A 26,255-nucleotide genomic window follows, 5' to 3' on the forward strand; every position below is an offset into this window, starting at 1 on the left:
GACAGTGATTGACCCTAGCAAACTTCCAGGGCACAGATTTGAACCCGTCTCCAAGATCCTAGTCCAGCACTCTAACCATTACACCATGCTGGCTCTACAAATGGCTCCCAAAATAAGAAGTAGAGGCAGCGTAATGGTCAGAACCACGTAGCCAAAAGAGGCATTGTGTTTCAATATATTCCGATGTAGAGAAATTATGGTATTACTTTGGGGGTCATGCATCATCAACAAACATTAACAAATGGGTACTATGTGGAATTCTCCTTTTCCCCTACTTTGTTTTGCCACAAAGCTTTTCCACCAAAACAAAAAAGAAGGGGCATTTTTGTACATATTTTTTATTAGCACAGTAACAAATGCAGACTTAGGTAGCCCACAACATACAACCAATCCACTGAGTGACTCCTATTCCACGCCTTACAGTTAAACAGCTTAAGGTATTTCACTACAGGTTGCTCTAAGTCAGTCCCAATTAAAACCTTTATTTTCACAAAGGTAACCTGGCATAGAAAAATTAATACATGAACTACTTCCCCTAGTTTGGTGAGGCAACACGCTGCCACACCTCCATTCTCCGTATCAATGAGACAGCAGTCTTTTAAAAGGTTCTGTTAAATACCAAACTCTCCCACCTCCCATGGGGGAGGGAAATATTCCCAACATCTTTATACAAAATAAAACCAAACTTAAAAAAAAGTATGTAGCGAGTCTTCTTGAAGGAACTTTTACATAAATGCCAAATATATGTACCTGTACAAAATTAAGCTGTTTTGATCTTTTACCTATCACAAGTAACCAAACACCCTCTCCCGCCCACCCCTCCAATTGTCAAAGTAGTTTACATTCTTCTTGGTGCTATAGCAGAGCTACTATTGCTGAACTAATGACAGTCTTAAAATATGCTATTCCCAATTCTAGCTGTCTACTGTAGCAAGATACCTTAAGTTACAACAACAAAATCTTAGGAAATAAAAGACTGAATAAAATCTGTTATAGAAATACCCTACTCTTTTATCAGTTTCTCCCCTCCCCTGTCCCACCCCTTCAAAATCATAAGCAGCTCTTTCCATCACAGACGATTTTCATCCAAGGGTTCGACAAAATCCAGTTTATGTAGCGTATCTCTTGGTCCACTGTCTGGCCATTCTGTCATGCTCTGCTCTGTTAGTCATATATTGAGTCGCAATGCTTCCAACAAGGGGATCAGCTGCAAAGGAAACAAAAAGACATTCTCACCACTTGCAGAGCAGGAGAGGTAATCTGATTCAACGGGGGCTCCAAAAGCACCAACTGTTGACCAATTTATATATAATGTTACTGGGCTTCTGAATGAATGTGCACCAGCTTGGGTTATTAATGCTCTTCTGTCAAGACATTGGGAAAGACCAAACAAAATGAAACCAGTTACTCACTCTTCTGGTTATGTTATATACACACAGCAAGGCTTTTCAGGTTCTTTTTCTGCTTCTTAGGCCACAGACTATGTAAACATGCACAGAGCATGTGTCTGTTCTGATACAAGTATTCTAAAGCAGCACAATTCATTTGGATTGTACAAACAGGGTTTTCTATGCACAGAGATCTTGTCTTGCTATAATGTATAGCATTAGTGAAAATGCTGTAAGTAAATCTATGAATGCATTTCACATGGGAATATTACATTAAAACAGTTAATTATCATAACACTTCTGAATAAAACCTAAGTCAGTATCTACATTAGAGGCTGATTGTGCACACATTGGATAATACACTTCCAATCCTCTTTAGAGATCATTTGGAACTGAATTTTTTATGTGTGAAACAAAAAATCCACTTCCAAACGATTGCTAAAGTGCATTGAAAGTGCATTATCGTGACAAAGAGGTTGGTTTCTTCTTTGTTGACGCTGAAAAAGCGTTTGACAATTTAAACTGGGACTTTATGTTTGCCACTATGGAAAAGCTACAATTGGGAGAAAGATTCATCAGAGCAATTAAGGAAATTTATAGAGACCAGACTGCAGCAATTGTGGTGAATGATGAATTGACCAAGAAATTGACGATAAGTAAAGGAACAAGACAAGGTTGCCCGTTATCTCCATTGTTGTTCATTTTAGTATTGGAGATTCTGATGATACAAATACGTCAAGATGATGAAATTCGTGGAATAAAAATAAAGGACTATTCATACAAGGTCAGAGCATTTGCGGATGACATAATGTTAATTGTAGAGGACCCATTGGAGAACATGCCAAGAGTGATAGATAAGATCAAGGAGTTTGGAGACTTGGCAGGTTTCTTCATTAACAAAAAGAAGTCAAAGATATTATGCAAAAATATGACTAAGCAGAAACAACAATTGTTAATGGAAACAACGGATTGTGAAGTAACAAGTAAAGTGAAATATTTGGGAGTCGAATTAACTGCAAAGAACATAGATCTATTCAAAAACAATTATGAAAAACTATGGACTCAGATAGAGAGAGACTTGATTAAATGGAATAGATTGAATTTGTCATGGTTGGGCAGGATTGCAGCAGTTAAGATGAATGTGTTACCAAGAGTAATGTTTTTGCTACAGACAATACCAATCATCAGAGACTCCAAACAATTTGAAAAATGGCAGAGGAAAATATCAGATTTTGTTTGGGCAGGCAAGAAGCCTCGAGTGAAAGTGAAAGTTTTACAAGATGCAAAGGAAAGAGGCGGAATGCAACTGCCCAATCTGAGACTTTATCATGATGCAATCTGCCTAGTTTGGTTGAAAGAATGGATGACATTAAAGAACAAGAAACTATTAGCCCTAGAGGGATATAAAAAAATATTTGGATGGCACGCATATTTATGGCATGACAAAGTAAAGGTCAACTCGATGTTCCTGCATCACTTTGTTCGGAGAAGTTTATACATAATCTGGAAGAAGTACAGAATTTATCTACAAGAAGGAACCCCTTTGTGGGTGGTTCCATATGAGGTGATAGACCCGAGAGCTGTTGATAATGAACAACAATGTTTAACGTATAAAGAAATAACTAAAACTGAAGCATTCAAACTTAGAATAAAGACACAAGAGGAACTATCACCTAACTACGATTGGTTCCAGTATAGACAGATCAGAGACTTATATAATTCGGACTCTGTAAAGGGAGGTATACGAATAGAGAATTCGGAACTAGAGCAGACCCTTCTTAAAGAAGATAAGAAAAGAATATCCAAGGTATACCAAGTACTGTTGAAGTGGTATACCGAGGATGAGATAGTTAAAACACAAATGGTGAAATGGGCTATAAACTTTAATAAAGAAATAACAATGGAGGCATGGGAATACTTGTGGAAAACTACAATGAAGACAACGACATGTATTAATATCAAAGAGAACATTTATAAAATGATCTATCGTTGGTACATGACACCAAAGAAGATTGCGCTAGGGAATTTGAATACTTCTAATAAATGCTGGAAATGTAAGAAGCATGAGGGCTCCCTCTATCATATGTGGTGGTCGTGTGAGGTAGCCAGGCAGTACTGGGGTGAAATAATAAGAGAAATGAGTGAAATTTTACAATTTCAAATTAATAAGAACCCAGAACTCCTGCTACTGAACTTGGGAATGGAGGGAATTCCAGCCCAACACAGGACGTTGATATTTTATATGACAGCAGCAGCTAGACTTTTGTATGCGCAAAAATGGAAAGTACAAGAAGTGCCAACTATTGAAGATTGGACTTACAAATTGCTGTATATGGCTGAAATGGACAAGATGACAAGAAAATTGAGAGATCTGGACTCAGGGCAGTTCAACACAGACTGGGAGAAGCTGAAACAATACCTGGAGAAGAAATGGGAGGTGGGAGGAAAACTGTGGCAGTTTGAGAACTACTGAAGTATTGAAGTAGAGGGGGGAGACTTTACCGGGGGGAGAAGAGATAAATGTGAATTAATAAGCAGTCAGATTAATAGATTGACATATATATAGATATATATAGGTTAACAAACAGAACATAGAGAAAATAATTAATTATAAGGACTAAATATAAGGAGCGATTAACTAACAATATTTTCTTTTTTTTCTGACAAGTTTTGTACCAAACTGAATGTCTGAAGATATAGATGGGTCAAATTGATTGACTACGTGAGGAGAGATATATAGAACTATTATAAAAAGATAGAATGAGTAATATATATAGAGAATAAGTCAAATTGTTTGATATAAACGAATGTATGATCTATATGGTTTATGATATATAGAAATACCTGAAATTGAAAAATTGGGATAAATTGTTTATCTAAGATGGAAACAAAGGCTTACAGTTTGGGCATATAATGTTAAAAATAGTTAAGGATGTACTGCTTAGAATAATGGAGAATATATATTTGTTTTAGATAGAGGAAGCTAATAAAAGTAAGGGAAAGGGGACAAAGGGTTGGAAAGCTGTTGGAAGTCAACAAAAAGGGGGGGGGAAAGGGAGGGGGTTAGAGATGAAAAAATTGGGGAAAATTGAATGTAAATGTGGAAATAATGGATTCTAACCCAATAAAAATTTTTCAAAAAAAAAAAGAAAGTGCATTATCCAATGTGTGCGGAATCAGCCACTGTTTCAAAGCTCTATCTGTGATAGGCAACTCTCTGATCTGCCTGAGAAAAATTACATGGCCAAGTAATTCAGACAAGCATTGTATGTTTTAAAAAGTGCTCCCATTTTACATCAGAACAGGCGACTTGTGGTTTCACAGGAACAACCCAAGACTGAACATGACAGGGACCAAAATGTATGAATGGAAGCCTTTCTATCTCTTAGCAGACTTTTGTGAACATTACATTTAGATACTCTTTCACTTCCAGAAGCTAATCCAAGCAAAACACCTTGGGCAGGATGCAGCTGGCATTTCTACTGCTAGAAAAGGGAGGACAGGGGGGTCTCTTTGACCACCTTAAGAAGCTATTGCGGAGGACCATTGAATCTGCCTAGACAAAAGCTATGTGAGACAGAGACTCTTGTAAAGAAAACTGGGTGAGATGAAGCAAAAAAGCTGGCTGAAAGATACCCCTTATTTATTTTTAAAACACTAAACTCAATCCAAATCGACTGCCTGGGGATGTGGTGGGTTCCCCCTTACTGACAGCCTTAAAGGAGCAGCTGCATGAATACTTGTTGGGGGTGCTTTAGGCTTTCCTGCAGTGGGCAGGAGGTTGGACTAGATGGTCTTTAGAGTCCCTTCCAACTTTATGATTCCATGATTCAAATGTTTATTATTCACCTAGCTTCTTTATTTTTTTCGCTTGATGAGAACGCAGTGGATTAAGCATGGCGTTCTAAGAAGTATGAGTTCTGCTTAATTGGAATATCTGCTGTATGTTTGATCTCTTGATCAAACTGTGATATGCTCCGTACTCTGTATTCTCTTCCTTTGCCACATGTTTGGAATAGGAGTTTGGCATAAACGGATGGTGACAGCACTACCGACAGGGATCCCTGACAGAATCATGAACTTGGTGAGGGGAGAGCAAAGGGGCTGGTCAATGGCTTCTGGGGGCGTTGGGAGGCAAAAGTGGGACATTTGAGGGATTCTACTGGTCGGGCACCTGATAAAGATGGAGAAATGATGGGAAGAGTGAGAAGCAGTAGGAAGAGGGGTTTTGGCCTTGCAGAGGTTTTTGCATGTGGTTCTGATCTTAGGCACTATGGCCATTCCATTAAAAAAATATTCTTGAAAGATTACTGAAAGATCTCACTCAAAAGCCGTGCCTTTTGCATCGAATTATTTTTCTTCTACACAATATCCACGTCTGCCTCTATAAGCAAAACCATGAGAACTGAAGCCCACACCTGTGTAACACAATCAGTCCTTCAGGTCATCTGGACTCAGATGGGACTAATGGAGACTGAAGCATCGTAGTCACCCCCTCAGCCCAACCTGTTTCAGGAGCCTTACCAGGGTTGCAGTCTGTGAGAAGCGAGCAGATGGAAAGAAGGACTTTAGAAATGGTTAACGCTGGACTCCAGTTGTCTTTTAAAATGTCCAAGCAGATCACCCCTTGGCTGTTAATGTTACAGTGATAGATTCTTGTTCGAAAGGTAACCTACAAGAGGAAAAGAAACACACAGAAGACGCCGTTACAGTCTCAGTTCAACTGACTTGAAGTAGCTTCTGTCTGATGTTTTCCAATCACAGCTAAAGCCTTAGCGCTTCTCACTTTAACAAATAGTGTCCTTTAATTACGTTCAAGCTTGTGTACAGAGGATAACTATTATACTGACTCAGAAAGGCTGCTGTTTTTTGTAGCAAAGCATTATTTTTTTCTGTCCTGCTACAGATCCCAAGGCTTTCAAAGCACACACATTGTGGAAATCTAACATGAGATCACATCAGAAGGGGTTTGTGTGTGCATGTGTGTCAATGCATGTTCTGCCGCTAAAGCTGGCTCTTTTGTGGCACTCTTAAGTCTTTGAAAAACCTGTCATCTGTACACAGCCCAAGGGCATCAAAAGAAAGATCACTGCTCCATTAGGCATATATTTCACAACAGTAAGATTATAATGAGTCCAGTTCAGGCTGTCACAGTTCAATAAGAACACACAGACCAGCTTAAGGAGATAAAAAAGGTTTCCTAAAGCATAAAGACACAGGAAACGTTTAAATCTGAAATAGTTTAAAAGGGATTCATCCATCAAGTGTAATGCAAAACAGGAGCACCAAAAGGCTTAAGCAGATGACACGCACAAGCCATCAAGTCTCTTCTTTGCTCCAAGTTCATATGAGTAAAGGTCTGAAAGGGAAGGATAAACAGCTAGAGCACAGCATCCTGCCCAGTACTATCCTCCCATCCTTCCTTTTAATCCCCCCCAGCTCCTTTCCTACTATTGCAATGGAGGGAGGGGCAAAGATATGTGTTTGGATTCAGAAAAATGCCCCCTCCTCAACGATGAGCAGATGCTCTCAGTTGCATCAGACAACCATCCAATGGTCTTCCATTGCCAAAAACAGATATTTACATTAAGAACTAGCATGTGATCTCTAGTGATGTTGTTCCCTATGCAATGTGTATATCAGTATTTGGACCACACGGGAAAAATATGCGTGTGGACCAGGTGGTATGTCAAGACAGCCAAAAAGTCTCTTGACTCTCCTGTAAAAAAGAAAAGTGCAGCAGTAACTCTGGAAGGGTTTGCTGATTTGGTTTCACAATTTACAGCAATGTTTATGCACAGAAGTCTGCTGGGTTGAAGTTCATCGTCCGAAGAGAACAGGTGGGCTCAGAAAACTTTACAGTCATGGTGGTCTGTAAGAATGTCTGCTTTGCATATCCGTTAATCTTGCTTCAGTACGCAGGACATCATGTGGATCTTTGGTACACTTTTTGACAAAACAGAAAGTCAACTTGCACTACTCTGGTTCCATCAAGAACTTTTGCGGGAAAGACACCTCAGAGGTGAACACCTCCTTGTTTACCTGAACAGGTTTTCCACATGCTCAGCCACTGGAAGCCTGTCAAACCCAAGAAAATACTGTTTTCTAGAACAACAGTAATAAAGAAGACATGTAATCGCTGATATGAAGCAACTCCCTGTAGGGTAGGTGTGTGTGTGGATGGCAATCCCTGCTGGGGTTTTATGACATATGTGGTTATGCCTTGGAGGTGCCTATAAGTTTGTCCAGACTACCTTGTTTTTTGAGTTGAGAGATTACTTGTCTATAACACTGACCAATGCTACAAACAATTAAATGGACCTATGTACAAATTTCACCCTTTTTTCAAAGTGCAGTGGGGAATGGTGATCATCTCAAGTTGATAACATAATACACCGAATTTGCAAATGCACTCAAAAGCAGACCAAGGCTTAGTATTTAACTGACTCTTTTCCTCTTTACTGAAATCTGAACTATTACTCCTGCCTGCGTGGATTTCTGCTAAAGTAATTTTTGAGCTCCATACCAAATAGAGAAATTAAATTTCATGTTTTAATTTCATACTTGGTATAATTTATGAAGCTATTACTGTTCTAATAATTTTATTACCCATGTGAGAACTATTATTCTTCCTTTACAACTAATTAGAATAGTTAACAGGAACCAGTAAGTCTGACTTTCTACATTTATGGCAAACTACTGCCCTCCTGTGTCACCTGGTGATATTACACCAAATTGATAAGGAAGATTTAAAACTGCAGGGAATTCCTGCGGTAGCAGCTGGCCATTACTTTTGCCCGTATTTAAAGATGTAGAAGAACTGCTTAGCTTAGAACACACTACATCTATTTTGTCTAGACAGCTCCTTTATCAGGAAATAGAAATAAGTAACCTTAACCTCAGAAGGCAAAGGGTGCACTTTTCAATTTTTAAGCTGTATTTTTATCCTGGTGTTTTTCCAGAGACCTAGAGCAAGGCATTATATCCTACTTCTGAAGTGAGTCTGCACATGGGGATGACCGGCAAAAGAAACGGAAAGGTCAGGCAGCAGAGGTCTCATGAAAGGGACCTGCCCTTCTTACGAGGTGGGGAGGGTTCCGTGTGTCTCCTGCTGCCACCTAGGCATCACCTGAATGCTGATATGTAAGCGGATGGGCTGGCCTGAGCACACTCAGCTGATTTCTACCTCTGGCGTGATCGTGGGCAGAATCTGCTTAACCCGGATGCCTGCCTGTCACCCCAGAGGCTGCAAGTGAAAAGGGATGAAGAGAAGAGGTAAAAAGCACAGGCGCAGGCACAGGTTGGTGGGAAGAATCACATTTGCGTATTTGTGGGAGAAAGACAGTGATAATTGCTTTAAGTTTGTGTTTGTTTATAGAGCGCTGCCTCTTTAGGACATAACCAAGGGGCACTCTGGAAAAAGGGAGAGAAAAACAGACTCTTTGACTGAAGTGAATTTGATTTAGAAGGTGCTATAGTTCATGTTTGGTTTTAAGAAATAAAAGTTGATGTTTTCTACGTTTCATGCTGGAGGAAAACCTCTGCATGCTTGTCTACATAGGTGGAAATGGAAGATCTCTCTGTCACATCCCTTCACTAACTGTCTCTCTACTCCTGCCTCTTAGTAGTGAATGGAGGTATTTGTATCCCACAAATGAATACTGTTCTCATAAATGTGAATCCCGCAGGAGGCAATCTCAAATGGAATTAAGGAACCTTCTCTCACCACTTCCTAAAACAACTTTTAAAAAGAGGGCCTGTGGGGGTATTATTACACATGTTCACATGTAGCCTGCAATTTAGACCCAATAGCCCTGAGCTTGTGCTTACACAGTACATTGCTCATGCCTACAAAAATGCCATAATTTCTTTTATGACTGCATACATATGTATATAGTGGTGGAAATGCAAATGTGCAAAAAGTGGCAGCGTGTCATACCTGAAATTCCCTTAAGTCTGTTTTGTACCATTTTGCTTTTATTCACAACAAAGTAAGTACCGGGCACTGAGAACAAGACGACTCTGCTAAGTCTTCTAAATGAAGTCATCTTAACACCTATTTTACTTGAAATCTCTGTACAAAGATAAATTAGATAGTTGCATTATATGTAACAGGAAGCTAACCCGGGTGACTTTGTCTGCTGGTAAAGCATCCCTGAAATCTGGCTGGACATGAACATTGAACTGCACAAATTACTTTTTATAAGCTACAAATGGGGTTGCCAGATGTCCCGGAAGTCTCTATCTTGTACAGCCTTCAAGCTAACTTTGATCACGGATGTATAGTGTGCAAGAATAAAAATTAGTGCAACTTTATAGGGATTTCTGGTATTCGAGCCCTGCTTCCAAGTTTTCTTTTTTCCATCAAAAATTCTATTTCTGGTTTAGAGGGGCAAGACAAAAAGACAATCCATTATTTAGGTTTCCAGTTATGATAGGAATGTCCATAAGTACAATAGTTAAAGCAGTGATACTCTCAGTGACTCAGGAGCCAAGTGTGGTATTCTGACATGCCCCCTGTGGCTCTTCTGAGCATTTGCCCCCATGTGGAACCTGCCTCGTGTTTCAGAAAAGTGAGCAAGGCTACTTCCATGTAGTGCCTGTGATTGACAGATGGTTTCCATTTTGAAGCAGGGACTGAAGGACAGATAAACTGTGAGCCTTTCTGAGGTACAGGCAATATGCCTGAGATAGAAGTAAATGTGGCTCTTTTGGCTGTGGCTCTCCATGAGTTACTGCTAGTCTAAAGTATGCTTAGGTAGGTATGCTTAAGTAGAAAAACCTTACTGTTACAATCTCAGTGAGAATGGCAGAGGCCATTTGTTTAGTATATCTCACAATTCACTGCTTTCCAAGTGGCCACAAAAATCTTAGGATTCTGTGCAGCGTTTCAAGGTCCAGAATTCTGCTGTGCTATCTATTTCAAATGGGATCCCCATACAGTTATCAGTCATAGGAACCGTTTCACTGGAAGGATGAGGGAGACCACTTGATTAGTATTATAGTTGTTGTCAACTTGGCTCTTGATACATGATATACCAGCCGCGTTAAAGCAAATGGTTTGGCTCTCTTGATACCCCACGTTGTGGAGCAATTTGTGTTAGTTGGAGTCACCTCACAAATGGGCTCTAAAAGCATCTCTGGTGTGAGTGCTTAGCCCTCACCTGCCGTTTACTCAGCATCAACACCACCCCACAGCCCAAAAGTGCAGAAGCAATGGCCACAAGTTACATGATGAATGCTTTAACTGTGCCACAACTTGGAGCCAAGTGGTAACTTTTATAGGTTGACTACACAATGAAACAAAATCGATGTGATTATGACACTATGGGGAAGCCTCTACAAGATTTTAGGACAAAAAAAATGAATGGACAGAGGGCAGGGATTGACTGGGGCACACCAGGGGGGAGGAGTTAATGGTATAGCAGGTGTTTAGCAGGTAGCAAAAGGTATTGGCCAGTAGAATGTCATCAGATAAGGAAAAGCTTAAGAAAAAAAATATAAGAAAGCTGAGGAGGAACTCTCTCTGCTCATGTGTCAGAGGATACCTCTGTCTATGGCTTCTTAGGGCCAAGCTACGAATGACGAATGACTTGCACTCCGCTTGATCACGTAATGATCAAGTGGAGTGCAAGTGGAGCGCAAGTGAACAGGGAGGAATACACGAGTCCGTTCACTTGCCGTTCAAGTGTCATTCATCACTTGTAGCTTGGCTCTAAGTTCTTAGCTTCCATGATCAGTTATAAAAAGTACCTGCTGAACTGCATGCTGCCAAATATGATGCAAGAATGCTTAAAGTAATTGGTGTTTTGAAAACAGATTGGCACCAGCCAGCTCATTGGACTGGCCCATCCTTCTTTGTGGCTAGTCCCGTCACAGATCCTGTCATACCCCCCAGAGTTCAGGACAAGGGTGTGGGGCCTGTTGTGATGAGACTGCCATGCCTTCTCTGCATTTCCCCACAACTAGCGAATTGTTATTATCTTCTCATGTCATGACCAAATTCAGAAGAGATGTAAATACAAAGTCTTCAGTTCTAGGGACTTTGTATCTTGTTGAACTGTTTCAATCACCAATAAAATGAATATTCAAATCATGAAAAAGCTCAGGTCTTTTCAAACACGTTTTGTAGGAGACTAGCCTATACTAATGTCTCCTAAGGCATTTATTATGTGGAGTACTTGTATAGCTTCTGAACTCCACATTAGGAAAACTTGTATTTAACTCAATGGGACTCTAGGTGCATATTCAAGATCACTTAACGCAGATCAGTTTCCCCTTAGCACATTTTAACCGTGCTTATAACTAGGGTTGTTAAAGCCACTCTTTCAGAACTCTCTTCTGTCTTTTTTAAATGTCTGTAACTTCCTTGGAATTTTGTTAGTCAAGTAAAATCCCTCAAAAGTAAGAGTTTCAAAAGCCAATATAGAACGTTTCAGCTATGATACAGCATAAACCAGAATCCCTACTTACAAAATAATGGAATGATTTGATGGGTTCTGAATATAGCAACAACAACAAAATCACTCCACTGGCTGGATCCAGATGTCATATATGGATCTGTTCATGACCGGCATCAACCTGGCTTGTTGCCATGTTTGTGTAGCTTCCTCTCTCCTGGAGCTTGTCTCTTCCCCACAAACCTGGGTTTCTAAACTCCATTTGTGGGGAAGAGAGAAACTGAAAAACTAGTCTAAGAACCTCCATTTAAACTTCAAGACCAGCTGGAGTTTGATGGAAACTTTCCTTTGTCTGTTCATGACTTCTGATTGTGGTTAATATTTGGTTACTCATGACAAAACTAAATATTCACAAATTCAGATTCACTAAGATTTTAAAAGCCATTCTCCACGTTAGTTCTCTCTCTCAACTCAATACTTTTTTGGTCAAGTGTTGTGTTTCGTTGACTGGGGAGCTGCATTTTATGGTGATTAAGTATATATATAGTTTTATAGTGTGCCTTTCCTGAAGTTTGTAAACCAGCCTGTAAAACGACTGGAATTCTAATAAATGATGCACATTGTTTAGGTGTTCTTTGTTGCACTATTGTAAATAACAGGTTAAAAGGGCAAAAATCAGCACATACTCAAAAGTTTTTTTTTTAAACACACTATAAAAATCAATATGGTAAAATAAATGATACATATTTGAAAGGTACATATGTGAATAAAAAGCCTGTAAGATACTAAAAACTGTCACAAGTTATTGCTAATATTTGTAAATAATGTGTCAAATAGCACTTGTCTGATTCAAACTGTGAAACTGGACCTTTGCCCAGCAAAGCTGCTGGAGTTACAGCAATTCATTTTTCCAAGAGGTAGAAAATGTTAGCGAACAAGATTGCAGAGACTATGTATTAGTCTTCAATGGCAAAAAAAAAAAAATCTTTGTGTAAGTCTGGAATGTAAGGAAAGCCAGCTGTTGTATACAGGCTACATCCACCCTAGCCGAGCAAAGGGTAAGAACACCGAAAACAAAATGCAATCACTCCACAAATAAACCTGTATCTCAAGCACCTAATGCAGTTGTTGGCTTCCTGGTAGAAACTCAGAGCCAAGCTACAAGTGATGCCTGACACAGGCTGGACACTTGTCAGCTTCCCTCAAGTTTTGATGGGAAATGTAGGCATCCTGGTCTTGCAGCTGTAATGGAGAGCCAAGCTGTAAAACCAGGACGCCTACATTTCCCATCAAAACTTGAGGGAAGCTGACAAGTGTCCAACCTGTGTCAGGCATCACTTGTAGCGTGGCTCTCTCACTGACATGTCTCCAACTATGCAGTTCCTCTGACAGAAACACACTTCCATTTCTGGGAGAAAGGGTAGTGATTTCTACAGAACCCCCCCCCTCCAAATGCAGGTGCCCCCCTCACTGGCCACGAGTATCCTCAGGAACAAAATCTTAGATGGCTCAGTGGGCTGCAGCAGAACTGGGAAAGTCAGGCTCTACATCATGGAAGAATTCCATAACCACTGACCTAATCTTCACTCTTAAGGTCAATAAGAGGGTACTAAATAGTTAGTTGTGGCATTATACTGAACAGCAATGGGTCACCAGAACAGCATCCAGTGAATCTGGCTCGTGTGTAGAACTCAAAACATTATACAAACAGTTATACAAACATTAGCATGGCGAACTACTTTATAAACCTGCTCCCTAAACCACAGCCGTTCCTCAGTGTTGAAAACACTCCATTTATCATAAATGTAAACACTTGTTTTCTCATAAAAGTTGTAAGTAGCTGCTATGGTCTGCAGATAAGTTCCAAACACAAAGAGTTGTGCAATACATTTTATCAGGATTCACTAAAATACCACAAGTGCTTTTGAGTTCTCTTGAACTCTTTGTCAGGATGTATGTTTTGCCCTCTCCCATTAAAAATGAGGTAGGAGGGAGAGAAAATGTTGTTTAATGCCTTGGTAGCAAACCCCCAAATCTGTATTATAATGAACATCCACTCCACCACAATATGCACTAAAACTCTCTTTTTGTACATTAGCACTGGCTCTCTCCACTTCCATGAAGCAGCCATCTCCATATCTGACATCACTCTTGAGTTCATGGACCAACTGCTTGCAAAAATATAGAAGCCCTGATTCAGTGAACTGGGTATCCACTGGGTGTCATTGTTGGATGTGAGAGCAAGTGATTCCAAAGCCAATAATGGAAAGCCCAAGCTGTGCTTACAATATTCACCCACTCGATCGTAACTACATTCACAGAAAGAGAAAGCATTAGATCACTAGAGGAACTCGTCTTCTTTTTTTAAAAAAAATATTAATTGTACATAGTTACACACACTTGCAAAAAGAAATTAATTGCAGGGCAAATTTCTTACCTTTGGAGGCTTGAATGGATATTCTGGTGTAAATGTGATGTCAAGGAAGAAAACTCCACCCTCATAAACAGAACCTGGAGGTCCTAAAATAGTTGATCTCCATTCATAGATGTTATCACCTTTGGGGCCAGCACTGGGAATTAAAAGGGAGAAGGAAGAAATTATTGTAGCGATAAACTTCATACAGCACATCATACAGAATTAAGGCTGTAAGGCAGGGAAATGGGCACAATGTGGCCCTAAGAAGGCTGCCATTTGGGATATGCTGGGGTGTGTGTGTGTGTGAAAGAGCGGGGGTGGGGTTTGCAGATCACTTCTTACCCATTTTAAAATTAAGGCATAATTAATTTCAGACCCATAAATAGCAGACCCATTTCAGCTTCCAGACAAATTTATGTTGAATAGATCTGGCAGGGTTTCTGGAAAGAGGGATGGTAGAAGTCCGCAGAAATCATGTGTGCGTGGTGATGCTAGGTAGTCCCTTAAACATCCTATATTTCTTCCAGATTAACATGAAGCATTAGGAAATGCTTCTGCGCTTGCCAAGCAACCACACACATGTGATTCATGCTATTACTCCCCCCACATCTTTCCTACCCAGCCAGCATGAAAGTGGCTAATAAGATGAACAGCTGTTGTTGATAGACACCTGTGGGAACCAGAGAATTACCATCTCCTCTGCCTGGTTAGTAGCCTCACGGAGGTTTTCAGCTCAGGAGAGAAAGATGTGTGAGAGTGGGTGTGGGTGTGGATGAGAGAAGTGACCCTCAGTTCATTGTTTAGATCAGCACAGAATTTGCCTGCCTGTTAATTTAGGGCAAATTCACAGATTAGAATAAAAAGACTCTAATCTTTCGATTAGATGTGTGCTGGGAGTTCCCTGCAGGTAACTTTCTTCCTAGGCACGTGCAGGCCCCATTTGGATCAGAACCTGGTGCATGGAGAGAAGGGGGTTAAGCCTCCCTCCCGTGACTTTCCCCCTGATCTAGGGAGTTGCTATTTGCCCAGTTGGGGATACATACCTGTAGCCATCAGTATGTGTACCTTTCACTAATGGGCAAATAGCTGTTTCAGGTTGGGAAAATGATGGGGAATGGGGGTGGGGAGGATGTAGCCTTGACTAGAGTTGGACCTATGTGTGCCTTGGAATTAAGTTCCCATCAGGGAATCCCCCTCCCTCCCCCCGAACAAATGTATAAAAAGAACGTGTGAATGGGCCCTTAGTTGCTGCTCAATCCTGTAACAAGTAATAGCTTTACTGCACTGTTTTGCTTTGAACTTTATCCATGTATAGCATCATTATAAAATGAATGTTCAAATGGTTAAAGTGGTGGAGTGGGGAACAATTACATTTATGTTTATATTGTCCCTTCACAGAATCACACTTTCTCATTTTTCTTCAAGACAGCAAAAGAAAACAAAATCTAATAAACATTTCCTCCAATGGAAGATGCGTCAATTCAATGCCAAAACATCCCAAACCTCTTCGAAGTGGGCAATGCTGCCACATTGCCCAAAAGGTCACTTCACCTCAATGGCAAGCAACTGTTTCCGTCAAGCTGTACACAAAGCATATTCACAATCATGTTTGCTAACTGAATCTTTTTTAAAAGGACGGTTTTAAAGAATATGACACCAAATTTCAGCAGATGGAGCTGTTTCTAGCATTATGAAGCTTCACCTGCAAAATTTCAGCCTGCCATGTGCCAATTAACAGCATGCAGGAGTCCTGCCAAAAAAGTTAGCATCCATCTAATGATCATAGCTAGGCAGAACATGAGTAGCAGGAGATTATCTGAACAGCGGAAATGTAAAATGTGCTGGACAACAGAGGATGAATTCGAGCTGTATATAAATATGGAAAACGGTATAAGAAAGTCAGATACCTTCATTGAGAAAGGAGATGCCCCCCACTCCATCAAAGCTTCAGACAGGAAAATTAAGCTTGGAACAGGAATACTCTAAGGAGTCTCTATTCCCATCTGCCCCAAAGGCTCATAACAATCCCCGTCTCCTAACTAATTATTTCTCTGCATCCCATACCAATCCATATATTTGAATGCCTCTCTCTCAAGCTACTGGAGGTGAAATGGGCTGTAACGTTACTTTATTTGCATGATCACCCCTGACAGATACCATCCTAACTGTGCAAACTTATTGAGAAAGAGCTCTCTTGAGCACCCTTAGCCACCCGTCCAAGGAATTGTTCTAAATGGGATTACCAACCTGTTAAAATACTATCATTACCTCAAGTTGCAGTTAGGTAATTCTTTTACAATGGAAATATGGTGTGGAACAAGTACTTGCAATTTGTTAATACCAATTTATTGCTGCAATGTGAATGGTAAAGTTGCCAACTGGGACACTTAACTTACGAATGATTGTCCCTAAAAATGGTCTGTTTTCTCTGAACCAATTGTATTTTCCTTCTAATTTTATAAGTAAAAGACTGCCAACTGAACAATGACTGTGACAGAAGTACATGCAATACTCTCTTCTATCCAAATTAGAGTTGTCAATGCATGCTTGTTAAGTACATTTCCAAAGATGAGACCATCGACTGTATTTATTAAAAAACTAACATTCCACATCTATAATAATATTCTAGATCTATAACAGCAAGGCAGCAGAGAGGGACATATGGGTTAAAAGCTTTACTCAGCCATAAATTTAGATATCCTCAGGTCCGCACCAGTAAAAAATGAGTATTGGTTATCTTTGTCTCAGGATGTTACATGTTAGAAAATAATTGAGGCAGTGGTAGTAGTAGCCAATATTTATCAAAAGGTTAGGAACTAGATAAAGATTTTCTGTTTTAATCTTGCTTCTGGACTTTTATTATAGCTCCTTCTTACATTACCATAAACTTTTACCTGGTCACAACCAAGTAGGGGTGTGAAGTTCAGTTCAGAATTTGGATTAAAATACTGAATTTTGGCTGATTTGGTAAAATCCAGGTATTCCAAATAAAAAAAAAAGGTATCCTGAAGTTTTACCAATTTTTTTTAAAAAATGGTAAAATTTGGCCATTGTTTCCTACAGGAAAATCACTCTGGGAGCAACCTCGTGGGCTGGAGGGGTCATTTTCTAATCAAACTTAATCAAAATTGGTGGGAACCTACTCCTGATTGTTCTCTAAAGACCTTCCAAGTTCCATGAAGAGTGGACCCTGGGGACCAATTCTACAAGCCCCTGAACAAAGCACCCCCAGCTACTCCATTGTTTCCTATGAGAAAAAAGTCAAAGCTGACTCCCATTGCAGAAACACACTGGGGCAAGGCTGCCATAGCCAAGGCACATTCCCAAAGGCAAGCTGAGCTCATCCCTGGAAAAGCTCAATAGAACCAAACCTAAACACAAGAATGGAATCCCCCTAGAACCAAAGTGAAGGAAGGGGACCAGCACAACATCACAGAATTACATCCATTCCAGCCAAACCCAAATGAAGCAAGCAACACTTGCAACTTAGCCCAACAGAACAAGTGTCATTCACAGCAGCCAGATGCTGGCTTCAGTAAGTGGGGAAACACCACAGAACAGAACCAAGCAGTACCCAACCACAAGCACGAGGATTTCCCATTAGTGAAGTCTGGCTGAAAAATGACCCTCTAGCTCACCTGATATCTGCCAAAGTAATTTTCCCATACAAACAATAGCTGAATTTTTTGGAAACGCCTGAATGGAATTAGAGAATCAATTCTGAATTCAGAGAGTTCCCAATTTTTTCCTCAGATATGTTAATTTTTTAAAAAGATTTACTGAATTTTGGAGTGTGTGTGTGTGTGTGGGGGGTTTCCCTAAAGGTTTTCACCGCCATCAAAGGCTTCTGCCTCAGATCTCTTCAGTTTAAGTGGTATTATAGGAATACTTATAGAGAGAGGGCAGTATGACAGGACAGTTAGTGCATGGAGGTGATTGGGAGGTAAAAAAGGGATCTTAACCTAAAGTAGAATTTAGTTATAAGTACATAAGCGTGACTGTTGCAGTATACTAATAACCATACTGGTTTCAGAATACGCTCATAAGCTTGGTGGTTTCAAAAACAGTTGTATCTTCTTAAAGGTATATTCATAGTCCTAGTCACAAAGACTAATTTTCCAAACAGATCACTAACAGAATAAACACTTCTCTTATTCCATCAGGCTTTTCCACACATCTTGCCTGACCTAGATCGAATAATCTCTCTCTGAGATACAAACAGATTGGCCCAGGCTCTCACACAGTTTGCCTGACTTAGAACAAATTTCTCAGAACTCTACACAGATTCATTGAACTTGACAGAATGAACACTTTCCTCTCAGTAGCCTAACCAAAAACTGCAGTTCACGCCCCCTACAGCTAACATCCAATCACAACACATTCCATTCACCCATCCAGACCCCCTCCTTACTTCAGATGCCTGCATTTAAAGTCACAGAGCAAATATTTAAAAACTCACATTAACCAGCAGAAATAAAATACAAAAATTTAACAGGCAAAACATGACAGCGCATTTTCCCTTTACGTTCAGTTCCCCACATTATATTTGCAAAATTTAAAAAAGATTTGATGCAGGAAAAGAATAAAAGAGAAAATGAAATAGATGTATTCCATGCAGTGTTATCATGACTGAAATAAAGAATACAGGTATTCAATAAATTACTTTTGAAAAAGTAATAAGCTTTCTAGTGGTCTCATTAGCATAGCACTTGGAGATACAAAAAGGACATCACAGGTGAGATATTACAGATAACTCTGCTTAAATTTCTTTGCAATAACATTTTCCATAGGAACTTCTTCAGACTTACGTTGTATCATTACACAAAGACATTTTATGCAACTTCATTCTGGTCAAGTTAGGCTGAATGTACCATACTATTATAAATCTTAAAAGCTGTCAAGTACCTGGCTAATCCACAGTAAACTGTAAAAATAATCAAGCAAAAAGGGTTTTTTTTAAAGGAAACATTCACTATCTGGACTGTCAGATTTTCTTTGTACAGTGTGGGATTTGGGGTGAGAAACTTCATGACACTTATTCCACGGAAGCAACTGGATGTATACAAAAGGACATAACATATTACATTCCCTCTCTCACCACCCCACATAGTTTTAATATATCTTATCTTCATTGTAACCTTGCTCATTTTTTGGACTAAGTGGCAATTCAGTGCTACTTTTGTGAGCATGTGTGTAAAGTTATCCTTCAGGAACTTAATCAGCCTCCATTGCAGTTATTACTAGAGATCTAGTAATAACTAGAGATCTATGCACATTCCTTGTTTGAGGGAGGTGGGCTATTAGAAGCCTCATAGTCTCTGACCACAACTTTGGCCTCAACCTAGAGTTCCCATATCTTGTTTGGGAAATTCCTGGAGATTTGGGGGCGGAGCCTGGGGAGAGTGGGGTTTCAGGGACGGGAGGGACCCCAGCAGGGATGTGATGTCATAGGGCCAAACTACAAGTGACGAATGACCCTTGAACAGCAAGTGTATTTCTCCCTGTTCACTTGCGCTCCTCTCAGTCCACTTGCCGTTCAAGTGTCATTCGTCACTTGTAGCTTGGCCCATAGAGTCCACCCTCTAAAGCTGCCATTTCCTCTAGGAAACTGATCACTTTAGTCTGGAGATTAGTTGTAATTCTGGGAAATCTCTAGGACCCTCGTGGAGATTGGCAACCATAATCAAACTGCAAATTCTCACCCACTGTCTTTGCCTTTATGACCAGCCAAATCAGGAACTCTTAGCTGGCATGAATTCTGTTACCTGGAAGGAGGAAGAGACAGGTCCACATGACCCCTTCTCTAGTTCCTCTTCTCCCACAATAGGTTTCGTGCTGGCAAACCAAAAGCTACAACCAGCTAAGTTCCTAAAAGTGTTTGAGGTTATATATTTTCTGTCTGATCCACTTCTACCAACAGGTTTTCTTTCTAATGGAGCTATGAGTAAGGAATCTGGCCAGCCAAGGCGAGTCAAGGCAGTGCCTTGGGTCATTCACTTTAAAACTTAAGTTGCTTGAAAATAGCAATTAAACATTCAGGTTTTTCCCCCCACTTGGTCTCATTTTTTAGGCTAAGCAGAGAAAATCCAAGCAGGAGAATAAAAACAAATAAAGGAAAACACTACCAATAACAAAAGATCTCTAGGCGGTTTTCCTCTGGCAGCCCAAGAGTAGCATACCGATCAATCATGTGACAAGCAAAACACAGAACGGAGCAATGTTTTGCCTGCTTTCATTACCTACAGCTCCATGCTGTTCTTCAGTGTCAAGATTAACTAAATTGATGAATTGGCCAGGGGTGAAATGCCTTAAAGCAGCAAGGAGGGAGGGGGCCAAAGGCTGGAGGAGAGGGGTGCCCATTTTTATGCTTTTTTAAAAAAAAGTGGAAATAGATTCAGAGACATAACATTTAAGATAACCATCTACCCATTCAACATCGAATTCCTCCAGGCTGATTTTATGACAGTAGAAAGTTCTTTATGCTATGCTGCATATAGCGCAACTTCTCAAAGACATGTTTTCCAGGACTGCGGAAGCCTCTCAAACAGAAAAAACCTTTCTCACACATGAGAAATTATATTTGTTTATTTAGATACCATATACCCCACTTTCATCCAACACTGGGGACACAAAATGGCTTACTAAATGAAATAAACACACACACACAAAATATAGTTTAAACAAAAATATGCAACATATCTAAAGGACTGTCTCCTGCCAACATGTTCCTGTGCAGCAGTTATGATCTTCAGGCGACCACCTGCTGGCTTTTCTCCCACACAGAGTGGCCCACCTGGCACCAACCAGCGCCCAGGCTTTTTCCAGCCTAGCTCCCACTCAGTGAATGGGCTCCCTGAAGAGGAAAGAGAAGCCCCCTTGTTAGTGATCTTCAAGGGCTTTAGACAGCAGGCATTTAGTATGAGAGTTGGGGGTGGTGGTGCGTAATTTGGGTTTTATTGTTTTATTTTGATTTTAACTTGAAATGTTTTAAGTATTATTGTAAGCTGTCTTGACACAAGAGGAATGGTGGGGTATGTATGTATGTATGTATGTATGTATGTATGTATGTATAAATAAAATTCACAGGCTCCCACAATCATCAGAAAGCAGGTGATCACAAGGACATCTCAGGCTGGCACTGGTTCCTCTGGTGCACAGGCCTGCAGGCTGCAAGCCACAGATTAAGAACCAAGGGCCAAGAATTCTTTTGGTTCAAGCTGCTGACCAAATGCAGGCTCCAAAAAAGGGAGAAGCAGGTGCTCAGCCCAGGTCTTACTCAACTAACTTTCATTTTGTCATGGGAAGCTGTAGCTACCTTAGGCTGTGGCATCTGAAAAGAATCAACGAGGAATCAGAGCAGCCAAGATAGAATCTACTATTATAATTATCCCATCTATAAAACAGGCCAAGGCTCTCCTTAAACAGGTTTTGAAGCAGCAGATAAATGTCAATCATTTAATACCTTTTCTACAATCAAGAATATACGTTACAGCAAGATTACTGCTGCGTTCCAAGCTGTTAACGAACAAACAACACAGAAAAAGAAGAAAAGAATAATCCTTCCAAGTGTCACTTTTCAGTCAATAGAAATAGGAAAAAAAAGTTTGTTGTTGGCCTTTAAAGAGATCTCCTTAAAGACCACTACATGGAAAACAGATAGAGCAATTGTCTTTAAATCAACTGCATCAGGAAGGACGGAAGTAAGATCTACTTCTAGTGTAGGCTGCTATCACATGCATTGCTACATTCGAACATTCTGTGCTTGGTCCACTACACCATACAGTTCCACAGTTTATGGGCTTGCTGTATTATAATGTGTCTTAATGCAACCCTCAGCAGAAGTACATCCTTCTAAGCCCATTGAATTCAACCTACTTCAAGCCTGTGCTTTCACAACTAGTCACATGCTAGAGTTTATCTTGAGTTGTTTCTGATCTAAGAGTCCTTTCAGGTTAGGTGATATAAATATAATAAGAATATTATTGAACAACTCTATCAGTAGTTCTTCACTACTTAATTCACTATTTTAGGCCTATGACAGAAAAGCAACATATAATAAATAAACAAATAAAACAAATAACAAAAAAAAACCCACTTGCCCCCAAGCCTGCCACATCTTCATCAAATGTCAGTCCTTCCAGCCAAAAAGATATAAAACAGAAACTGTATTTACACATATATATTTATGATATATGTATATCATACATATGTTTTACGTGCATATTCAATGAAACCTTTGTGCCTCCTGGCCATCAGCCAACTCTTGAATATTAGGCTCGATTCCTCTTCGCTGTGTGCCGTTATTTAAAGGCCTGCATGAGAAATCTAGAATCTGGGTGAGCCATATAAACAACACTCCTCTGTGGGCTGTCAGTGAGGATAATGGGCAAGGCGCTACCTAATATCCCAAATGCCTCCCACAGCTCTGAATGCCCCTCCAAGATTTTCAAATCACCCTCATAAGAGAGCCATATGGCCCTGATTCAAAACAACTGAACTAGATGTCTGCTTGAGCAGCAACAATAGACTAAAATGAAAAAGAGTTCCAAGCTAGAGAATCCAATTCAAATCTCAACATACCTATGAACCTTATGGGAAGTCTCTGCATTGACCCTTAGGGGCAGCACATTCTCTGGTCCTTAAGCATAAGATGAAGAATAGGGACCATGGCAACAGGATCACTTTCTTCCTTCTGCTCTCCAAATTTCTCCCTTTACCTCAACCATGGTTAGATGTTCCAACTTCACTGACATTAATCATGGTTAACATGTATCTAACTAATATTTGAAACCATACCATGCATTTTTCACATTTTCAATCCCATTGTTCCCCCAAGGAGCTCAAAATAGCATAGATGGTTCTCAATTTATCCTTACAACAACCCTCTAAGGTAGGTTAGGGAGAAAAAGTGTGACTGGCCCAAGGTCATACAGCTCACATGGATGAATGGGGATTTGAAACCAAACCTTCCAATCCTGGGCTGAATCCACATGTCCTCGGAGCGTCCCGGTGTCGCATTAAAGGTTCGCTAAACACCCAGAAGTATAGCGTCTTTCTAGTGTGATTTCTGAATTGCGCTAGAAAGACGCTATACTTCCGGGTGTTTAGCGAACATTTAGCGCAATGCCGGGACGCTCCGAGGGCATGTGGATTCAACCCTGGTTGGATATTCTAACCACTACAGCACATTGGCTTCAGACTTCCAGATAGGGCAGCATTAATATGCTCTCTTATAAGGTTGTTGCAAAGATTAAAATAAATTATGCAAATCTATTTGAGCACTTAAGGAATGCATATACCACCTTTCCAGAGACCTGTTCAAGGTGGCTCACAGCGTAAAAACAATCTAATATTATAAAAACAATAATGTAACAAGCCATAAAAACAAGCCCAGGGACATAAAAGCAATGTAAACCACCACTCAGCAGCCTAAAACAATATTAACAAAACAGTCCTCAGGCATGAGACCATAAAAATGGCTTTTAAAAAACTGACTCCCTCAGTTGAAAGCCTGGCAGTTAATGGACACTAAAGTAGCTGTCAGGCAAGCCTCGAGAGAGGGAGGGCATTCCAAAGGCAAAGATGCCACCACTGAAAATGCCATGTTCCTAGCTGCCACCTGTCTTACCTCAGCAGGCAGGGACACAGAGAGCACGGTTTGGGAAGATACTATTACTATATACAGACACATGCACTGTCTTATATATAGTCAACTAGAGTATAATTCAGAATCTCCTCTTTTTAGGTATGATTTTTGAGGTTCAGATAGAGTAACAGTAATGACCTCTGTGAAAAGGCCAACTCAGTTTTGCTGCAAAATTCCACTTCTAAGAAAGCAATCCTAAATGGGTCTATTCAGAATCCTGCTCAGGTCTACTCAATGGGGCTTAGTTCTACGGTCTTAGGATTTCACCGCAAATCATACTGTGCAAACCTATGTAAATTCCACTTTGTTGAATAGGGCTTAATCCGGTATAAGTATGCAAAGAGTTGTAGCCTTAAAAGCTCAGAAATACAACCCCTTTTGTCGGGGAGGACAGAAGGATGCTGCATTATTCTCAAGAGTGTACTGAGGCTCTACTTAGTCCAGCAATAATCACTTCCATTTAGAAGCAGGCCCCAGTAAAATGATTCAAGAGAAATTAATCCATTTAGCATTGGCTCTGAAATAAAAATAAAATAAAATAAAGCAGTGCTGTTCCCTAAGGCACTCATAATTTCCCAGCAATGGCTTTTTTATTCAGTTCTGGAAAGTTGTATTTTCATATGTACCAACAGTGGTTTGTTTTCTCTTTCCATTACAAAAGAACGTAATTTTTTTGACAAAAGAAAATATACAACGCCACCACAACCTCTGAAATCTGTATGAACATGCAAATCTGCCTTTGTGACGCTAATTGAATTATTTCCCACAATTTGATAATATTCCAAATGCCGTGGTTTTGATGAAACAGGCACTATTTTCAGAGTGCTGTACCACAGAAAGCCCCAATTTTCAAAAAGCAGGTGTTTCAGTCTCTCTCTCTCTCTCTCTCTCTCTCTCTCTCTGTCATTCACGCTTTACAGTATTGTTGTGAAACTCAAATACTGGAAATAGGTATCACAAATTATAATCTTTATTCTTATTTTACTTGGTGGCATCTGCATTTTCCCTCCTCCTCTCTTTCTTTCAAGCAACAAATTCATTAGAGGTGCTGGGGCTGACGGTTACTGGGAAGTCTAAGTTAACTTAAGTAACCCTGGTTCCAGTTGCCAGATCTAGTTCTTAGGCACCAATGGCTGCTAGCAGTTTAATGCCCCTAAAAATAGCCAATTCAGTAGCCAATATGCAAAAATACATACTGTGAGATGCACAACCATATTGTTTGCCAAAGACACTTAAGGTGCTGCAAACATGTATGAAAGAGACAAAACGTACTGCAGAAGTTAATTGTGTTGCTGTGATTCATTTCAAATAAAAGCAATTAGCAAAAAACAAAAACAGAAACTCTTACACAAGCAGGCGATAGAACAGGAAAAATGACTTGCCTAGTAATTTGTGCAATATAGTACTTGTAATAAGTACATCATTTGCAGCATTTATGTAACTCTTAATAGGGTTTTTTTCTTTGTTTGCAGATCAGTCAGAGTTGTCTTGGTTCCCAAACAATTTTAAGAGGATAAGAAAAGCAAGCAAGAGATTCTTTAACTGTAACTGCTCTTATCTCGGGAGAAAATTGATACAATTGGAACTGGCTTTTGCCATGAAAACTGTATCCATGAGTTATACTGTATTAAAGAAAAGGAAAGAATAGTGCTTAATATATTCAATGATAAAATTTTTCCAAAACATACTGTTAAAAGACCACTCTGTTTACCAATATCTTTGAAGTCGGCAAACAAATGAAAAAAGGTTTTTTTAACAATGAGAAAGCAAATCAGCTGAAATATTTTTTTTTCCATTGTAGGAAGGAGGAAAAACCCTTCTCTTATTTATGTTCTTTATACTACTACTTCATTCTTTGGCACCTGTTACAATCTTCAGTACCTGTTAAAATCTTCTTCACTTGGGAAAGAAGAGCAAGTACTAATCTGAGGACTTTTCAAAGACTACCAAAAGCCACCAAGCCGCCACTTCCCTACACAGTGGCATAAACTGGATACTGTCTGAACTCATTCTCAGCTATTAAGATTAACAAACATTGGAGAGTGAATGGTGTATTGCTGAAGTCTAGACAATTGATAAAAATCCTCAGATTCTTCTACTTTAACACCTGGCACTCTAAGAGGAAACATGCTTGAAAGAGAGATTAAATTAACATTAAATTGGTCCAGAGTTTTGCCCAAGGAATTTCATAAGAGCAGTTTAGGGATTTTGTTTTTAACTGAAGAGCATTACTCAGTTTAATTAAAACTGTAGATTGGGAAACAAGGAGGAAGCAGTCAGGAGGAGACTGCTTTATGGACAATGGGACATCGGTAAGGGCTAAGAACTGTTGCCTTGTCTAAGGCAACCAGATGTTCTTGCCATAAATATGTGACCCTTCTTTTTTGAAAAAAAAAAACTCTAAG

General features: G+C 39.8%; 1 protein-coding gene across 1 annotated transcript in view; it reads right to left on the minus strand.

Annotated features, from left to right (window-relative positions):
* Window positions 1-461: 461 nt before the first annotated feature.
* The window catches only part of UBE2E1 (ubiquitin conjugating enzyme E2 E1), a 66,477-nt gene continuing 40,683 nt past the window's right edge, over window positions 462-26,255 (minus strand). Inside the window, exons 4-6 of the mRNA XM_054991419.1 lie at window positions 14,226-14,358; window positions 5,913-6,060; window positions 462-1,207 (exon numbers count right to left, since the gene is read on the minus strand). Coding sequence (XP_054847394.1) covers window positions 1,110-1,207; window positions 5,913-6,060; window positions 14,226-14,358 — 379 coding nt within the window. The 3' untranslated portion in view covers window positions 462-1,109. The remainder of the gene's footprint in view (window positions 1,208-5,912; window positions 6,061-14,225; window positions 14,359-26,255) is intronic.

This window comes from Eublepharis macularius, chromosome 11 (genome assembly GCF_028583425.1).
Source record: "Eublepharis macularius isolate TG4126 chromosome 11, MPM_Emac_v1.0, whole genome shotgun sequence".
NCBI lineage: Eukaryota > Metazoa > Chordata > Lepidosauria > Squamata > Eublepharidae > Eublepharis > Eublepharis macularius.